General features: G+C 38.7%; 1 protein-coding gene across 1 annotated transcript; it reads left to right on the top strand.

Annotated features, from left to right (window-relative positions):
• Positions 1-199: 199 nt before the first annotated feature.
• Positions 200-19,937, top strand: LOC133979217 (adhesion G-protein coupled receptor G1-like). The gene is made up of 15 exons (XM_062417699.1): positions 200-268; positions 10,010-10,115; positions 12,725-12,984; positions 13,083-13,269; positions 13,528-13,573; positions 13,867-13,933; positions 15,362-15,484; positions 15,696-15,812; positions 17,232-17,274; positions 17,387-17,493; positions 17,636-17,751; positions 17,873-18,132; positions 18,214-18,313; positions 18,531-18,805; positions 19,467-19,937. Exons 2-15 carry the CDS (start codon positions 10,052-10,054, stop codon positions 19,586-19,588), a joined length of 1,887 nt encoding a protein of 628 aa, XP_062273683.1. The 5' UTR covers positions 200-268; positions 10,010-10,051; the 3' UTR covers positions 19,589-19,937.
• Positions 19,938-20,007: the final 70 nt, after the last annotated feature.

The following is a 20,007-nucleotide window of genomic DNA, read 5'->3' as shown; positions in this document are numbered from 1 at the left end:
GTTTTTTTAAATTATTTTATTTTATTTCTATCGTCCTTCCAGTCAACCTGAGTGTGTTGAAATGACTGAACCGGAGCGTCCATCCCTGGTTGTGTCACCGCGGTGAGGAGTGAAGCCTGCGCTACTTTTTCATTTTCTTAAGGGATTCAGTTTGTGTGCGGCAGTAGTAGGAGACTGTTTGTTTTGGACGCTTTGAGCATCAGAAGGTCTGGTAGTTTACAGTGGGAGACCGAAAATACCTCGACTACTCATAGGAAAACTACTCAAGGTAAGCCAACACACCCCAAGGAAAAAAACATATCGATGGCGTTAGCTTTAAGAAACAAGCTAGGCTGAATTAATGCTACAAAATGAATTTGAGCTCGTTTGATAGTCATTAGCACCTCCGCTGGTGACCCCTTTTTCACTTAAAAAAAGTGAAAGTGTCATTGCTAAATTATAATGTTGTTCAAATCAAATGGGCTCCTTTGAAAATATTCTTATTAAATATTTTAATTGTAGTGTATCGTTAATGTAGGTGAACCTTATGTTGCCTTTGAGTGGGAGTAAAATGAGCATTTAACGCTACATGTTGTTTTCCCAGCTATGCAATAAATACAATTGCAAGGTTCTACAGTGAAGTCCCCCTTTAACAAATATCAGATATTTTTGGGGGGCTATAATGTTTTAAACATTTTTCTGTGTGTGTTTGGGGGGTGGGGTCATGAAGGCATCCTTATTATTTACAGTAACAGGGTTATTCCAATGCTTGTGTATTCTTTCCCCTCATTAGCCTATCTGAGTTAAAAAAAGATGGATGTGTGAGTTCATGTTGGTGTTCAAAGGCAGGCATCAAAGGGTGCGACTTTTCAGCTGTGTTTTGCTGTTCATACAACTGTACTCTCTTTGTGGTTTCCTGACAGTGCCATGGTGCATAATCAAAATCAAAAGACTGCACTCAGTCAAAAAAAAAACCCTGTGTGTGAAAAACCCAAACCCCTTGGGTACGCTCTCATTTTACACACTGGCACTTACAGATCAGAGAAACACTTGGCATTCGAAACTGATCATGTAGAAACTGCAAAATGAGGTTGTAGTTTCTAAACCAGCCGTCATGTGAAATGCAAATATTTCACTGAATGTATGACTCATTTGAGAAACTCCTTCTCTTTTGTGCTGACTTCATTTTTCATAATGAGGAAAAGAAAGCCTCGGATGGGTGAGCTGAACCCCGTGACCCGCACCCAAGGCCACACTGGGGTTGATTTAAGCCTAATAATATTCTGGCTTTTGTCTGTGCATGTGTCTTTTCATGTGTGTGTGTGTGTGTTGTTTTATTGATTTATCGGTAGCCCTGGAGGAAATATCTGCAGCATTCCACCTGCTCTTCCAATTTCCTCACCCGAAGACGTCCAGATAGAGATAAAGGAACGCGTAAACACTCACACAGACATGCACGCTGCATCAATGCGTTGCTATCGCAAAGAATGCAAGGTTCACACACAAATGTAGCCTTGGGAGCATTCCACATCAGCCATACTGTGTCTAGTCTTTCCACTTCAACTTGAAATGTTCCTCTGTGTGGAGACTTTAAACCTCATTCATGCTTCCACACAGTTCTATCAGGTGTTATTTTAGTGTATGTTGCATGCTGATGAAAGAAAAAAAAGTCCACATCATTATAAACACTTTCAAAACGATGTCATAAGTCTCACTTTCAGATCTTCTTCTGTGTGACTTAAACCATCCGTTTTCACACACACACACACACACACACACACACACACAAGTCCCGAGCTGCTGTGCTAGATGCTATAAATCAAGATGTCAAACCGCGGCGTAGGGCAGACCATTGTAGGACAGTGTAACCCTCTCTTAGAGGCACGTTTTGCAAGAACATGCAACAGGACTTATATGTCACATATACATGAAGTACATATAGTGAAATGTTGCGTCAAACTTCCAGATTGTATAAAAGGAAGTACAAGAAATGACAAAAGCTAGGCTAATATATATATATATATATATACATATATATATATATATATATATATAAAGTCTGTACCTATATCTATGAATGGAAGAGCCAAAAAAAACACCTATAACTATTGAGTCAAATATACAAAATACTAAACGTGGTTATAAACAGTGCAGATAAGGTGGCAACAGTATTTAAATGACAGTAGTACAAAGTATAGTATAATGTACGTGTTCATGAGTTGATTGTTTATTTTACATAGCTCAGATACTGGGAAGATGCTCTCCCACACTGTCTCAGTGTGATTTGTGGCTGCGCAGGCTGACTGATTGACTGCCACAGAAACAGTCCATTGCTGGGGTGGTGGGGCTCCTCTTCTATCCTTTCTAGCTCTGCTTATACACCTCCTGTTGTATAGGCTCTGCAGGGAGGCAAGCACAGTTCCCGTAGTGCGATCAGCTCCCGACACATGAAAAGTACAAATGAGGGAAGTGTGTTATTTCAAGAAAGAAAAAGTGAGAAGAGAGTGTTTCCTGAAAGTGGTCATGTTTCACTGAACCCTTACATGGTGAATTATTCCTGTTCCAAATTATAGGTACTACGAATCTTCTACTGCACTTAATTTATTCACACAATCATGTAGAAATATACTTTTTCATAGTGTTCATTTTGTTCTAGTGATGCACAGAGAGTGAGAGCTGTGTATGTGTGTGCATGTCTTTTAACTGTTGGCTTAAACAGCCTCCAAGCTAGCCAGTGATCTTTGACCCTCATTTACGCTAGCTGTCACTTCAGCTCTAAGCCGTAACAACAAAGAGCGGCTTTTGTTTCCTGAATTACTCTTCCACGCACATTCTCTGCGCCTTCACTCTGTTGTTCACAGGAGGGAGAAGCATGACTGAAAGGACAGGACAAGTTACATATTGCACATTTGATTTAAATGTGCGTGATGGAAACTTTTCTTTTTCTGTGTTGTCAGCTGAACCTAATGTGCTTTGCAAGACATAACTTATTCCAGGAGAAAACTGAGAGCCAAACTGAACTGATAAAAAGCACAATATATCATTCAGGTGAGCAGTCAGCAGACATTAAGAAAGCAATTGTATAAGAAGACAGTGTGACACTAAAGTGCTTTAAAATTACAGGTACAGGAAGTGGTATTTATAAGGGGCTTTACAATACCGACATTTCCTGTCTCATGTAACACAGGATTTGAGGACACATTTCTGGTAAAGTACAAGGTCTGTGGAATCATACTAGACAAGTATATTATACATTTGATTGCATTTTGCTGTATGCAAGCCAGTATGCTTTTCTTGGTATTCTCACCCACAATTCTACACTGTGCACAAATTGTGGGTCAACTGAACTGCGTCCTCAGCATCAACCATTTAGTCAAGATTTTGCACAACAGATTGGAGGGATGTTTGAGCAATACGGTCAAAGTTCAAGGTACGATGTTATAACTAAGTAGTATGTCTCAAATGGGTGTGTACTGTATGCAAGTGTAGGGTCTTTGTAAGGGCAGCTGCAGTACATACCAGAAGTAAAAGTACAAGTTTGTGATTGGGAGCGCAGCATGTGAGTCTACACTAGGGCTGGGCAATAAATCGATATTATAACGATATTGTGATATTTTGAAGATATCATCTTAGAGTTTGAATATTGTAATGCTGTGATATGGAATAAGTGTCTTTTCTTGCTTTTAAAGGCCTCATTACACTAAAAAAAAACATTTTCTGAGTGCAACAGACTGTTCTATCATCCAACTTTATCCACTTAGTCATTATATCCACATTAGTACTGATGATTATTTATCAAGAATCTCATTGCGAAAATATTTTGTGAAAGCACTGATAGTCATCCGTATAATATTATCAAAATAACGATAGTCTACAGCACAACTTTGATAGCAGTTCTGTCAGACCTTACTTACAGTGGCGCTTTGAGTTAAACTCAATTAAACATCCTCACATGTATATTTGGCAGATATGTTGTTCACCATCTTATTAGCATGCTTATATTTAATAGCACCAAACGTAAAGTACAGCTTAGTTTCTCAGGTATGAGAAGAAAAAAAGGCCCATTTATGGCACAAGATGATAACTATTCATCCTGACTTTTTGAAAAGATATTTCCCTCTGAAGCATACATGTAAAGCTAAATGAAAAGTCCAAAGATGAAAAGTCACCAAAGTCCCTTGGATACATCTTCTGGGTACCATGTTTATCTGCACCAAATCCCATGGCCATTAATCCAATAATGAAATATTTCACTAAACACTAAAATGTCAACCTCATGGTGGGACTATAGGAAAATTCATGACAATCGATCCAGTAGTTACTGAGATCTTTGTGTCTGGACCAAAGCAGTAGACTGATGGACAGACATTGCCATCCATAGATCCATGGCTATGGCAGGCCTAGTTAAAAATGCTACAACCACCATAAATCACCATAAACATGGCGTCAGACATTACTGAGCTGATTCACTGCCCTGTTTACAGTCTGCTACACACTCTCTCTGTCTGTAACACCCATGGTTTGGACTGCCATGTCACTGTGCATGAGGGTAACAACTTGCGAAGATGATTAATGTAGGCAAACTCATCTGAGTCATACCTCTAAACAACGCAGAGATACAAAGACACAAAGGAAATTCAACTGGAAAAAATAAAGCGATGCACTAGTAGGTCAGGGGTTTAACAAGGCCTTATTCATATGTGTGGGTTGCTGGAAGTTAGGCATGAATTCACACATGCGTGTCAGAGCCCAATACCACCCTGTATTTGTTTGTAGGAGTGACAGAAGCATCGAAGCAACTAGTTTCACAATGACTGTTATGGTTCTGAAAAAATAAGAAACGCTATCTGAGCAGCATTCCTGTCTTCATCTCGAAAACTCAACTCTTTGGCCTGTACTTTTCACACACTCACGCACACACACAAAGAAAAGGGGAAATTCTTTGGCTGAATTGATGCTTGGGCGCCGTGCTGGGACAATAGAAAGGGTGTGGGGTAGAGAGGGAGTTCAGTTTACACATCATGCCAATTCAGCAAGTTGAAATGTAGCGTAAGAGAGGGAAAACATAGCAAGTAATTGTTCTGTCATCAAGCCCCTTTACAAAAGAAATGTATTTTTACTACGGTAAAAAACTCACTTTGAAAAAGTGAGATTCCAGACGTTCATATCGGGGGCATGCTTGCACACACACAGAAGGGTTGTATGTTGAGGAGAACAGCGGGGGACATTTGTGCCGTCTCTAAAACATTTTTCGAGAACTGAGCGCGTCACTGAAGGTTCACACTTTTCAGTCTTGGGTGGGGTGACACTAGTTCACTGTTTTCCCCTCATCAATACGCCGTCTATAGTCAGAGACACATAATGAGGCTGATGTGAGTCACACATTAATGCTGTAAATCACCAGTGTGATGCTGAGTGACTGTTATGTGAGAGTTATATAAGAGTTATGTGTAATTATTACAGCCCAAAAAATCACTGTGCTATCCTGGTTTGGTCAAAGATGGATACTGTTTTTATTATGTGTAGTTATCAAACCAAACCAGAACACTGTTACATAATTTATGTCCACTTTATCATAATATCTTCTCTTGGTAGAATTTGAAATTGAGACATTCAAGACAAACTTTATTTAAAAAACAAAAAACAATCACAAGAGGATACGATATGAATATTACCGATATAATTTTTAGGGTTTTTAGTAGGGTGTGTTTTTTATTGCATTACATATAGGGATGCACCATAATTAGGCTTTACACGATCAGGAATTTTGGGGCCGATCACCGATTAGTGAGTTTAAATTAACCGATCCGATCATGTGAGGGAGCAATATGTGTATTTAAATAACTTGTTAATATACTGTTTACTGAGTGTAAACAAAAGTATTCTCAAGCATTTTTGCCAATGTTTAACAATCTTTGCCATGCCCCAAACTGACAGAGATGCAAGGGTAAAACATCAATGACCTCTAGAGGGCATTCAAGGACTGGCCAGACATAAGTTGAAAGTTCAGTCAGGTCAAACCAAAATAACTTGACAGAAATAATGAGAGCAACAACTTACTTTAATTAAATTACATTATTGTAATTAAATTACTTTACAGTAACAAGTAAATACTGCAAATAAAGGGCAGTTATGCTGCCTCAAACATTCATATAACTCCATAAAGTTAACAGTCACACTAGTGCAAATAAAAGGCAGTAATGCTGCCCCTCAAAACATTCATATATATAACTCCATGAAATTAAAAGTCACACTAGTGTAAATTAAGGTCAGTATTAGTAATGCTGCCTCAAAACATTCATATAACTCCATGAAATGAACAGTCATACGTACTACTGCAAATAAAGGCCAGTAATGCTGCACCAGAATATTGGCTAGCTCAAAAATAAACAATGACGCTCAGGTCAACAGAAAATATGGCACCCAGGCCACATGTATTTCTAACAAATAAAATAAATAAATAGCAGCCAAGTAGTACAGTACATGTACTAAATAAAATGTAAACAATGGCCCCCAGGCAAAACAAACATTCCTTTCAATTGAGAAAGGGGGTTAAACTTGCTATAATACTTCGGCTAAATGTCTATGGCTATTTAGACATCAATGGCAGATTCTTTCTAACAAAGAGGAGCATCTCAACTTCGGAATTCTTGAGCATGTAGGACCGCTGTTCGGTGTTTGAATTTGGAGTTGCCGTCAAACTCAGCAGTGACATGGGGCTAACGTCTGATGACCAAATGTCTGTGGTGAAACTTATCGAAGGACTGTCTTCTTTCAGGAGGCTCTCGATGTGCGAATACACATCCCGGTGTAGCTCATTTCGACCGGTATTGCCACAGTATAGTAGTTTGCTTAAGCATCCGTTTTGGTGTTTGTTTTTCTTTGTACACGCTCCTTTTTTAAAACTCGGCATGCTCCTCCTTGTGTTCCTTCTGCAGGTGCCTGATTAAATTTGTTGTGTTAAACATTTTGCAGATGCTCCCCCACGAGGTACTTTAGTGTTGCACAGATTCCAAATAGCTTGTGTAATATCTGTCTCATTTACGCTGAAGAAGTTCCACACGTTGACATGTTTGTTTGAATCCGACAGCTTATGATTCAAGATTCAAAAAACTTTATTGTCCGTCACATCGTGACAGGGCTCAAAACTAGCTGTCGGTTACATCAATCCTTCTCAATTGAATTTGTCTTTCTCTATATTGTCCACCTTTGCTTTATACGTAGGTTAGTGCTTTTTGAAGTAGGCCATGGTTCAACCACACCATGTTTCTGCATGTCATAGTGTAGTACACTAACACCACATTTGTATCCTCAGTTATCGCCACAGAACCGCTTGACTGTCAGGTCTGAACCCATTCTGTGTTGCAGCCGCGGTTGTTATAGTATACGCTTATTTATGGTAATTTTGTTTATGTCCGCAGTGGGTCCCTTGAAATAGTCTCAGGAGCTCCATGGTTATAATACTGTAGCTGTCAATACTTGTATATACATGTAATCATTGCTCTCATGTGAAAAACCTTTTATATTTAAACTCTCAGCTTTTCAGAAACAAAGAGAAACATGATTGCTAAGCAGCCTTGTTGTTTGCCAAGCTGATGTACTTAAATCTGCCACTCTTAAGTACTCTACAACTCTCTAGTACATGTATGTACAGTACGTGTGTGTGTGTGTGTGTGTGTGTGTGTGTGTGTGTGTGTGTGTGTGTGTGTGTGTGTGTGTGTGTGTGTGTGTGTGTGTGTGTGTGTGTATGGTCCAGGTAGGGTTTGGTTTAAAGTTAAGGTTTGTTTAGGATTATGTTAAGGTTAGGGTTAAGTCTTCAGGAAGTAAACAGAACGGTAAATGATTGCATGCTTGTCTAGTCTTGTGACCACTTGAAGCGTTTTTAAGCCACAAACCACATTTCCCCACTCACTCACACATTCATACGCAGATGGCACGCTGCCATGCAAGGTGCCAGCCTGCTCATCATGAGGAGTTCACACATACACTCACACACCGATGGCACAGTTTTAGGGAGCAATTTAGGCTTCAGTATGTTACTGGAAGAGCAGGGAATCGAACTGTTGACCTTTTGATTACTGGGCAATCCGCTTTCCTACCTGATCAACAGCTACCACACACAACTCTGTGTGTGCGTGTGGGTGCGTGTGCGTGTTAAACATTTTAGTTCCTCATCCTTAACTACAATGAAGTCACACCTATGTGTTCCACAAATTTCTAATGCTGCTTTTACATAAACAAGAAGTGTCAAAACCACAAAGCAACCCACTCATATTACATAAAACATTCAATGGTTGCAGATTGTCATGCTTTTTAACTTAATTCAAAGTAACCCATATTCTGTGTGTCATTTATAGATAGTTAAAGTTAAAGAGTTAAAACTGTCAATTTTAACACAGCCTCACACTATGTGGAAGTGACTGATTATGCTCTGACTGTGTTTGTGTATATATATATATATATGGGTCAATGACGTATAAGGATTTTCAACAACTCAATTTTAGTATAATAAAAACAAGCATATCTAATGCAGTAGTTCAAACATTCAGAATGTTGTGTACCTGAAAATTCATATTACAATTTAAAAGTGATTTTAGTGGGTTTTTCAAGATTAATTGGCACTGGCCTGAAAAAAAAGTCATGTGGTGCGACCATGATTCATCTTGAAATATCTTATCTAAATAAAAGATCATCATTTACAAAAAAAATTTAAAAATTTGAATACTTTGTTTCCAAACACTTTATATTACTGAAAACTTGTAAAAAAAGATGTGAAGCGTGTTAAGTAAATTGATTTATTTCAAGATGAATCATGGTCGCACCACATGACTCTTTTTAAGGCCAGTGCCAATTAATCTTGAAAAAACCCACTAAAATCACTTAATTTCAAATGTATAATATGGATCTTCAGTTACACAACATTCTGAATGTTTGAACTACTGCATTAGATATGCTGGTTTTTTATTATTCTATAATTGAGTTGTTCTAAATCCTTATACGTCATTGACCCATATATATATATATATATTTTTTTTTTTTTTTTTTTTTTTTTTTTTTTTTGTTAGAAGTATTACAAAGCACAGTATTCATTGTGGTGTGTTCGTTTGTTTCTGTCTCTGTGTATCTCCGTTGCTCTGTGGTCGTCTGAGGCTTTGGTTGGTCTCCAGTATCAGGTGTGTGTCTGGGTACATGGTTATAAATAGGCCACTGCCCCCCTCAGACTGCACAGCTTGTTGTTTCTTTTCTTCATGTATTTGTGTTTCTTTCTCTTTTTCTTGTGTTTCTTGACTTTGCTGCGTCTTCAGTAGTTCAGATGGTTCCTGTCTTGTGATGATGAGGACAACCACAATTCCATTTCCCTGTCACTTTTTGAATTGCAAGGTGCATGTGTGAGCACTGTGTTATCATGTGGGTCAACATGTAAATCTTGAAAGTCATTGTGATGAAGTCTAATATAGTGAAATTGGAGCTTTTTAAGGGAACTTACTGAGCTGTGATGCAGTTAATTAATAGTAACAATAAAACTGTCAGAATCAGCTATATTTATCCTTTCTTTGAAATTTGGTATAACGTGATAAAAAAGTGAACTACTGGTGTGTGTGTGTGTGTGTGTGTGTGTGTGTGTGCGTGCACGCGTGGAATTTAAAGAGTATGACTGTTTCCATTGATAACAGCACAGAAAAGTCCCTGTGTGTATTGAGCCTGAACCATTTGTATTCATGCATAAGAGCCATAGATAACAATGCAGGAAAAGTGTCATTAAGAAAACTTTTTTAGTATGTCAAACCTGTGCTGCCTTCAGATAGAGAGTTTTTGTTTTATACAGGATGTGAGTCTGCACATAGGAAGAATGTTTCATTGAAGTTTGCTCTTTGCTGCATAATTTTAACTTATTTGCACAGGCAGCACATGCACACCACTCTTCTACATTTCATCCTCCACTTCATCAGCAGCTGGGTTCAGTGGTGTTGGTTACTGACGTCTCCCTCCATATGCAGAAATTAACTGTAGTTGTGTTCCTCTTTTACAGCTGCATTTCGTTCTCCGTGTTCACCCCCTGCAATCGTCTCCAATGGTGCTCCCACTACCCAACACCCCGAGGGCTGCCTTCATCCTCATCATCCTCATCTCCACAGGTAAGATAACCACACTGGGGGAAAAAACTAAACACTTTATCATCTTTAGTAGCTGTTTGATCATCATATTCAGCACTAAAATAGTGTTGCTACACACTGCTGCAGCTCCAGCATGGTGCACACTTCTGCATGCAGTACTTTTGTTTGTGGAGATATTTAAATCATCTCTTATTTATAATGTAGCTTTTGATTGGACCCCATTCAAGCATGTTTCAGTGAAATGTGAAAACTTCGAATTTTTCTGACATTATTCATTATACATTATTCAAAACTAATAGCATATTGATAATGAACTAATGCTTAGCTACTGCCCGATTCTAATATCCTAGTAATTTTATCCTTATGGGCATTTGGCTACTCTTTCACTAGTAAAAAGAGGTTTCTGAGGATCAGGATCTTGAAACAATGCAGAATCTGAGCTCTCAAAGTGGTTCATATGATTTTAAGCTTGTGAAATGATATTCAAAAATAATCTCAATTCTCTCATTCCTGGTTGTATATCTCCCATTATAAACATGTTAAATAATGAAAGACTCTGTATAACAGGGTTCCCATGGTCATGGAAAACCTTGGAAAAGTCATGGAACTAATTAAAATCATCCAAATGTTTGGAAAAGTCATGTAATTGAATTCTGTTGTTTGTAATGAAATTAATTTAAAGGTTGTTAATACTTACTGAAATTATATAATGGGTCCTTGAAAAGTCAGAAAGTTGTGTGGGAACCCTGTCATAAGATTTAAAGCAGAAATTGAAACTCCTCTGCTCTGTGACCTCAGTGTCCCTCACAATGTAAGACACACCAACACACATAAATGCATATGAATTTAAGTCACAGGTGCAATTGTTGTGGGTTTTGCTTTTTTGGGACTAGTGGTGCGCTGCAGTGCTGAGGATGACTGTCTGTCATGTCTACCACCTTCCTGATTGTATAAGGTCATCAATGCGGTCTGCACCAGTATTCTGATACTACTGATACATACTGTGGTGAAGACAGGCCCATGTAAACCTCTCTTCTAGCTGACATGATGACACTGAAAAAGACTCTTGAATCCTGATTATGTGATAAAGATTAATCAGTGATTCCTACCAGCATGGCTTACTGGGACACGTATTAGAATGGAGCCTTTGCTAGTGTTATTATTTAACTTGGTGCTTTTCCTGTTTTGACATGTCAAAATGTCTGCTATGAGAAGGGTCGGTTTAGAGTGCTGATGTGCGCTGTTAAGCCACAATTACGCACAGCCAGTCTTGCACTTTTTTTGCAATTTTTCGAAATCACCACCAGACTGTTTCAGAATAACCACAGAATCTTACGTGTGCTTCAAACATACAGTATGTTATGGTTGATTATCCTGTTTATGTGGTAAATACTGACAATGAAAACAGTTCACACAGTCTCATGGAACATTTAATACTATATAAGGGTCATCAGCTACTCTTACCTACATATGAAACTCTGCATTCACCAGAGAACGAGTTTCCTCTGAATTCTCTCCACGATTCCCAAACCATCAGTGAGTCATGACAGGAAATGTCAAGCGTTTACAATAAAGGGGATGAAAGTGATAATGATAATGTAATCTTTCTGTTCCAGATCAGCCTGACCACAAAAATACCAAGAGCTAGCTGGCACAACACTGTTCTCTGTTAAATTGTCTTTTTGTGTTGTGTTTTATCAAATAGACAGACAGTCTGTTATTATTCCCAAAGGGAGATTAATGTGTTACAGCAGCCACTTGACATTAAGGTAAAAGAAACTAATACTATTGAAGGCTAAAATGTAAAAAGTGACTAAACCGACTGACATAAAAACTATATAAATTAAAATATATACACAAATAAATAGACTGAAAATAGAAAGGAGACTAAAGATATAACTACAACTATAATAACATGAGTATTAGCATTTAATATATGAGTATTTGATATTATGTGCAAGTCAGGTGGAATTGCTGAGACTTAAAGGTGCATGATTGTCCATGGATGTTAGAATTAAACAGGAGTAATTCCAAACAGTATATACATATGCAACCATATATACAGACAGTACCTAAAATATTGTTTACATATAAATGTGAAATATAACAGATGTGATGGATAACGTCATAAGGTGAGCAGTCAGAGGGACAGCACTTTATACTGTACCTAGTGACTCATGTTCAACAGAGCTCTGACTTTCACACTCACTTTTACTAAGAAGTAGCTTCTTTTCCCCAGAGTCTCACTTTTGATATGTTCACACAGTAAATTTAGACGGGATTGGATTGAGAGTGGATTTTATCCTGAAGATCTTTTTCACAGGTTTACAAAGTGTGATCAAAACAGGACTGTTATTTCACAACCCCAAAATGTTTTTGACCATTATTTGAGCCAATAAGAATATTCGTACACAAGAAAAATAACATGATTCTGATCAAGATAGCTTTACTTTGTTGTAATGAATATTTTTAGTGTGTCTGTGTTTTTCTATGTTTGTGTGTAAACCCCCAATGTGTCAACATTGTGTTCACATCTCTTATTAGGACTGAGCACTGTCTTTTTTTTAAGTTGTTATCAAAGAGAAAACAGTTTGTCAGTGCGTTCTTCTTTCTGTTTTTCCATCCACCAGTTTCAAGTCAAGTTGACTGGGACTTTTGTGGCACCTGGCAGCATGGCAGGGGCTCCCTGAACCTGAACATCAACCTGACCACAGGCTGTAATCACATGTTAATATCAGCCAATGAGAACTCTCTGTCCATTAGTGGACAGATCACGGCACAGTGTATGCGGTCTGAAGTGCTTCCCCTCGACCAGTATGGACTTCATTCAGGGGAGGAAAGTGACTTCTGTCTGTACTGGGAACCATTGCTGGACCAGATGAAACTGCAGGTAACAAAAGGCAGCATGTGCTGTATATTCTACAGTAGCTTCATACCTCATTAGAAAGCATAATGCAGCTTGTTGTTGTTTTCTTATTTCTTATCCAGATTGGTGGGATGAACCTCACTCTATGCTGGCCCACTGGTCTACCAGACTCCTGTTGCACTGGTCTGACTGATGGCCCAAAGTCACCTACAGCACTCTACGGCATCGCCAATACAACGATCAAAGATGATCCTACTGCCATTGAAACACGGACATTCTACAACTTCACGGGAGACCTCACCAGTTGCAGTAAGGAAGCATTGATGTTATCGATCTCATCTGTTAAAGGAATAAGTTTGAATGTTTTTAAATAAAGTGAAAGATTTTCTGTGTTCATGTTGATTGTTAAAATTACCCTTTTCATCCAGTCCAATGTATGAAAGGATTGATAGATCTGCTTCAACTTTAACTTCATTCAACCCAAAATTCAAAGATGATCCAAATGATTTTGTTTTCTGTGTCACATGTCAAAAATATGTTCTTCTTTCTTTCTTTTTCTCTTTGCAGAAACATTATGTCCTTCAGTGAGCCAGGCATCCACCCAAGACAACATGTAATTTCCTTTCTCTTTTATCTCAAATATGCCATCACATTTGCTGTTGGGAGAGGGTGTTTTTGTCAACATCCTCCCTCACATGACTTTGTCTTAATTGCCGAGGCCTCTGTTTAGAAGTTTTGTGTAATCAAGTGAGTGAAAAAAATGAACTTTGGCTACAGACAGGATACAAAGCTTTATACTGTGGAGAGTTGCAGTTAAAAAATAACCTTGTTTGTTTTAAAACGACCACGATTTTTCACTTCAAATTATGATGGTGTGTGTGTGTGTGTGTGTGTGTTTGTGTCTAGGAACTGTGCTCCCAGCTCTGAGGTGGAGATGAAGGAGGATTTCAAAGGCCAAATCATTACTTCACCTGTAAGTTGACTCATCATCACATTCAGAAGGATACAAGGACTCAAAGCAGTTTTAAAGATGGAATTTAAATTGAAATGTCAAAAATGTGACGAAAATACCAAAACCAACAGTAGATTAGGCTTATCTCTTAATACCTGTCATCTTCCCTGAGCTGGAGGTTGTGGTCAGCCCACAACATATTGTTTCCAAAATATTTAGAAACAGGTCACAAATGCATACTTTCATTTTTTAAATGGCTAAACAATTTCCTAAAACAAAAGTAAACAGTGTATTTGTTGGAAACTATTTTTGTGGAACTAGAGAGTGTGTGCGACTCTAGCTCAACTAAATAAACTACAGTGTGTGTCTTCATTGTAATGAAGGAAGGAGGAAAAATAGGATCTCAGGCTTTGGATACAAAGTTAGTTGGATCAATTCACTGTTGGTGTTTGTTTACAATGAGAAAACATACAGAATCTCCTACATTCTCCTACAGTGTTGTCTACATCAGCAAATGTGTGACCCCACTGGTTCCTTCTTAGTTGTGCTTTAGCAGCATATTCATAACTGAATCACATTTCCTCTAATATGTAAAGTGAAAGTGAAATGAATCAGTTCAACAAAATAATCTAAACTCAAATGGCCACTTAGTAGCTTTTTGTAGGTTTCAACTGCATTACACTGTCCTCAAAAATATTAGAGCTGTTGCTTTTTGCACAGCAGTCCTGTTGGTACCATGAAATGTCTTTCATAGTGCATCTGACACAGCAGTACTCTCACACAGAGTTGCTTCACTCTTGGTAGAGACTTGAACAATGCCAGTTAGTTCCTCTTCAGTGGCAGCAATGGGTAAATGATTATTCACTTGCATCCTGTGGCCCTAACCCTATCTGCCCTTAGGAGGTATTACAGTGCTCTCTATGATACATCTCTACTCAGTAGGCTGCAACACATCTGTGACTGTGTGCATCCATTTTTAATCAGGGCCTAACTTTGTAGGAGGTTTTTAGCCCATCAAATGAGTAACTCCCTTAACAACTTCATTCAAGTCTAGGATGATGATTGAGTGGAGATGAGGAAGTAGATAAAAGGATAGCCACATGAAAGTGACAGATAACAGCATTTCACTGACAAGTAGAGGATACATGTGGTAAGCTGACATTTTCCTTCCAAATGACCTTAAAATAGTACCATTTGTCTAAATACACAGTCTTAGGTAGCAATCTACAGACACATGTACTCATTACAACAGTGTACACCATGAGGCTGTGATGCATACTCCTAAGCAGGGTGGTACGAGTCCTGTCATTGATTCCTCTCAAAGTCTTAACATGAAAATATTTGATTTTTTTGGCAATGTTGCTACTTCCTGTGTTAAAGTATGACCTATGATTAGTTTATAGATACCAAGTTCACTTTCCATATATTCTCTTCATTTCTGTATTCCAGATCATGAAAGGTGTCCCACCAGAGTCTGCCACCGCTGTCTATCTGCCCCCCTCTCTAAAGCAAGCTGCAAAAAACCACAGCAAAGTAGTCTGCACCTTCTTCAAAAACAACTCCCTGTTCCAGGTAAGCCTCTGTTTGCTCCTTGTCAACACAGACACCTCTGTTCTTCTGTATGTGAATATGTAGACTGTGTTACATGACAGGGAGGTAAAGATGTGTGTGTGTGTGTGTGTGTGTGTGTGTGTGTGTGTGTGTGTGTGTGTGTGTGTGTGTGTGTGTGTGTGTGTGTGTGTGTGTGTGTGTGTGTGTGTGTGTGTGTGTGTGTGTGTTTCAGGATGGTCATGAGAAGGGCCGGATTCTCAATGATGTGGTGGGAATCACCGTGAAGAACGAGGTCATCAAAGATCTGCCTGAGCAGATCAGGATCACTTTCCACCATGATGTCATTCCTGTAAGTTTGCTTGCTTTTGTGCCCTTTTGGTCCCTCAGTGTATAATATCCACTTTGTATCATCTAAATCTGTACTTTCAGATTCCACTGTTTAAAATCTGGTGGAAAAAGTTTCCCATTCAAAATTCAGCAAGTATTTAAAACTGCATACAGTGAATGTGTGCAGTATGGAAAGTCCTTTACTGTGAGTGCAGATATAGATAACAGAAATGAAACACTTGCTCAAACAAACACGACTCTTGTTACTTGTTGCTGTCTGTGCCATATATGTCAGTTAATACACAGACTACGCAAAAGTGGCTTTGCTGCAAATGCTGTTCCATGACGTCCGTTTTGTCCTAACTTATCAACCCATAGAGAACACACAGAAAACACTCGAGGTTTTTCTATTCTTACCTCTTGTCTTGTGAAAACAAATGGTGACATTTATACACTCAGGACAATCTGTGACTCCTTTTTTCTGCAGGGCAAACATGCAATCATATCATTAGGGTTGGGAACCTTTCACATTTGAACCCATACCAGTACCAGTACTGGTACCTGGTGTTCAGTATCAGTACTCAACGGTACTTCATTTCGGTACTTTACTCTAAATCTGTAGTGCCTGAAGTATAAACCCAAAAAGTCCCAAAATTCTTACTTTACATGTTTTTGCACGTTTATTTTGAACATTTTAAAAACAATATAGTATGAAGTATGAAAATATGAACATATACAAATTGACTATAATTATCAAACACAATTATACACAGTACAATGTGTAGTGAAATGTTAGTGGTACCTGTCCAGCAAAGATAAAGATACATTTAACACACACAAACAAATTAAAACAAAAGAATAAAGATATAAATATAAAAGGGTGCAATTATTAGAAAGAAAATGTGAGAAAAATATATACAGTGTAAATATGAGATATATATACAAAAAATATATATAACAAGTGCGAAATATATATAAAAATATATTCACATGGGTTATTCAACCTATATTAACCATATTTTTTCAGGAATGCACCCATGAGTATGAAATAAGGAGCTGCCAGAAATGGTGACAACATTTCACTGTAAAATGCATCCACCTGGTGCATACTTGAAATTTGCACCGTTTGATCTGACGTGAAGCGATATTCAGTAGCACTGGCATTGCACTAAAAGTACCGACCTTGGTACCCAACCTTAAATATCATACCTGAACTGTTTTATTTGTTTTTGTCTTGAGCTCTGTGTATGGGTGATGTGACATGCAGCAAGTAAAGAATGATTGCAGCTATTTACAGTGAAAGCTCTTTTAATTTCTACTGAATCAAAGGACACTAAGAAATCCACAACAATTCTTCAAAGCACCTGACCCTTTCTTAATATGATTGAAAATGTGCAGCATCTTTATTTGAAGTAATAATGGCTTCTTATCTTTATTTCAGAAAATGCATTCAAGGAAATGTGTCTCATGGGACACCAGGAAAGGTCAGAACCTGAGCTTATTAATGAGAAACCTACAAAAGTTTGTTGCATAACATATAGTAGTTTCCCATAGATGATAATCAAGGATGTTTCTATCTATATTTTCTCTGTGTAGATCCTATAAAGGTGCATTGGCTGGGTGATGGGTGTGAGACGCTGCAGAAAGGAGCCAACCACACTGAGTGCCTGTGTGACCATATGACTTACTTTGCCGTCCTGGTGGTGAGACCTGCAGCTGATACTTTTTCATACAACAAACAAAGATCCTGTGAAGAAACACAGCAAAAAAACATCTGAAAAGCATTAACAGTGTATTTAGATGAATGCCATGTTGCTCAGATCATTGTTCTGTGTCCCATGACAGCAACTGGAGGATAAACCGGTGCGCCACCTGCTGGCACTGACCACCATTACATCTCTGGGTTGCGCCGTGTCTGTGATCAGCTGCATCGTTCTCATCATCTTCCTCTGCAGGAAGAGGTAACACAGCTTTTTCAGAGCTTATGTAGCCTATCACAAAGTAAAATAATCTTTAAGAATGATGACACAAATATTTACATTCCTCTTCTTTCACCCTCTTCCTCTCTGCTGCCTCTAACAGGAAATCTAAGGAGCAGTCCTTACCCATCCACCTGGGTTTAGCTGCTTCCCTCACCTTCCTCAATCTGCTCTTCTTCTTTACTGGGATCCTGGCCAATGTGGGAGGGGAAGGTGTGTGCGTGTGGGTGGGGGCAGCCCTTCACTACGCCCTGCTCAGCTCCTTCTTCTGGATGGGTATTGAGGTTTTCCACACCTTCTGGTTGGTCCACGTGGTTTTCTACCCCTCCCCGAAGCCATATGTCTGGAACCTGGTCGGCTTTGGTGAGTGGGTTAAGTAACGTTTCATTTAAAGAAAAAATCTTGATATTAATGTGTGTATAACCTTTGAAATATATTTTCCAGTTCTCCCAGCTGTTCCTGTTATCGTCCTGGCTGCAGTAGGTGACATTTACGGCCTGAGAGAGGTGGTGCCGAGCGATGACGTGTCCAATCCTTATCGCATGTAAGCAAGATCATTTTTACAAGGATACTCGAAATAACATACGCAGTAATGTCTGGATAATGTACAAATACAAGCTAGTGCCATAAGTCACAGTCACACGCCTGTTTTGTTTTGACAGTAGAGGACTGGTTTGTTATGTCAGTGATTTGAAAATGATTCTGTGTCTCCGTTGGGGTTATTTGCTTTTCTTTCTCTAAGGGTATTTTTGTGTTTCCAGGTGCTGGATGAAAAACAACAGCAAGGCCTGGCTGGCACACTATTTCACCACTATGACCATCCTGCCCATACTGGTGATCACGGGCATGGTGATGCTCTTTCTGGTCTACAGGGAGATCCGCACCAGGGATGAATGGAGGCAGAACCGCGTGGCGTTTCTCAGTATCTGGGGCCTCAGCTGCCTCTACGGGACAACTTGGGGTCTCACCTTCCTGGACATAAGACCTCTCTCTGAATACATTATCTTCCTCTTCTGCATCCTCAATTCATTTCAAGGTAATATATTTATCCAAAGGAAAGCAGAATTGGAATAAACCATTCAAGCATTTTTACAACTGTAGCAGAAGGATTAACTATATATAGTCAGTTTCTGGACAGGGTTATTTTCATTGTTTTCCAAGAGACTGCTGACTGTATTTGGAGCCAGTGGTCCATTGTATCAGTGTGGGAATGAGACAATGGCCATGCTTAATCAAGGCCTTCTGGTACTGGTGCCTATCAGAAGAAAAGCTGTTTCCTCTCACATGTAGCACACTTGTTGTTGATTCAGGTCCAAAAACTCAACTTATTAACCTGTTTTTTGCTGCACAGTGGTAGTTGAGAAATAGTTATTTTCTATACCAACTAGACCCACATTGAGTATATGCATGGCCCTATAGTATACATGGCCCTAAGTCTACAGTATGCTTGGACCTATATCTACAATATGCATGGACCTGTAGTCAAACACTGTTCCATGATATATTATTTTATGAGTTAGCTTTGTGCAAACATTACACTCAACAGTTTTAATTTAATTTAATTTAATTTAGATTGAGCTAAACTAAAATCAGTGTAACTGACAGATTCATAGTCACTGTGCTGTAGATTGGTTCTGAAAAGCTGAACTAGGAAGAGAAAATGAATGAATCTTCATTCTCATCTCTTCATCTCCCAGGTTTCTTCCTCATGCTACGGTTCTACATGCTGGACTGGATGCGGAAGCAGTCTGGCAGTTCTAGCCTTGGCAGCACCAGCACCGGATCCACCAGACAACACATGCTACAAGAGAAGAGCTAGATGAACTAAAAGAGGTGTGACACATGTCACAGGGATGGACTCAAAGCTTCAGCAGTTAAAGTTTATCATGTACCAGCATCAATATCAACCATCAGTTAGTTACCTCTTAGTGCTGTTTGACAAGAGACTTAATTACTTGACAAGTGACTTGATTACTTTACTTGACAAGTGACTAGATTACTTGATGGGGAAGAAGCCATCACTCAGGACTCATTATACAGGCCTGGAGCCTGTATATGTAAAATACCTAGACTGGCTCTAGTTATAGAAGGGAAAGAAATTAAGGGATTAGAGATTTTTAAAAATGTAAAATAGAGACAAGACAAGAAAACACAGGGAAATGAAATGATCCCAGGTTACTGTAAAGTGACTACATTTTATCATCTGTAAAGATAAATTCTATATTATTATTGAATTGC

This window comes from Scomber scombrus, chromosome 1, assembly GCF_963691925.1.
Source record: "Scomber scombrus chromosome 1, fScoSco1.1, whole genome shotgun sequence".
Taxonomy (NCBI): Eukaryota; Metazoa; Chordata; class Actinopteri; order Scombriformes; family Scombridae; genus Scomber; species Scomber scombrus.
Note: the sequence above shows the minus strand (reverse complement) of the source record. Positions and strands in the feature narration are given on the sequence as shown.

Bases quoted from the DNA above. Each gene is read 5' to 3' on its own strand.
- LOC133979217 (XM_062417699.1), top strand. From the start codon at position 10,052: ATGGTGCTCCCACTACCCAACACCCCGAGGGCTGCCTTCATCCTCATC. The intron at 12,985-13,082 runs GTAACAAAAGGC...TTTCTTATCCAG, and splicing joins TGGACCAGATGAAACTGCAG to ATTGGTGGGATGAACCTCAC. The intron at 13,934-15,361 runs GTAAGTTGACTC...TCTGTATTCCAG, and splicing joins GCCAAATCATTACTTCACCT to ATCATGAAAGGTGTCCCACC.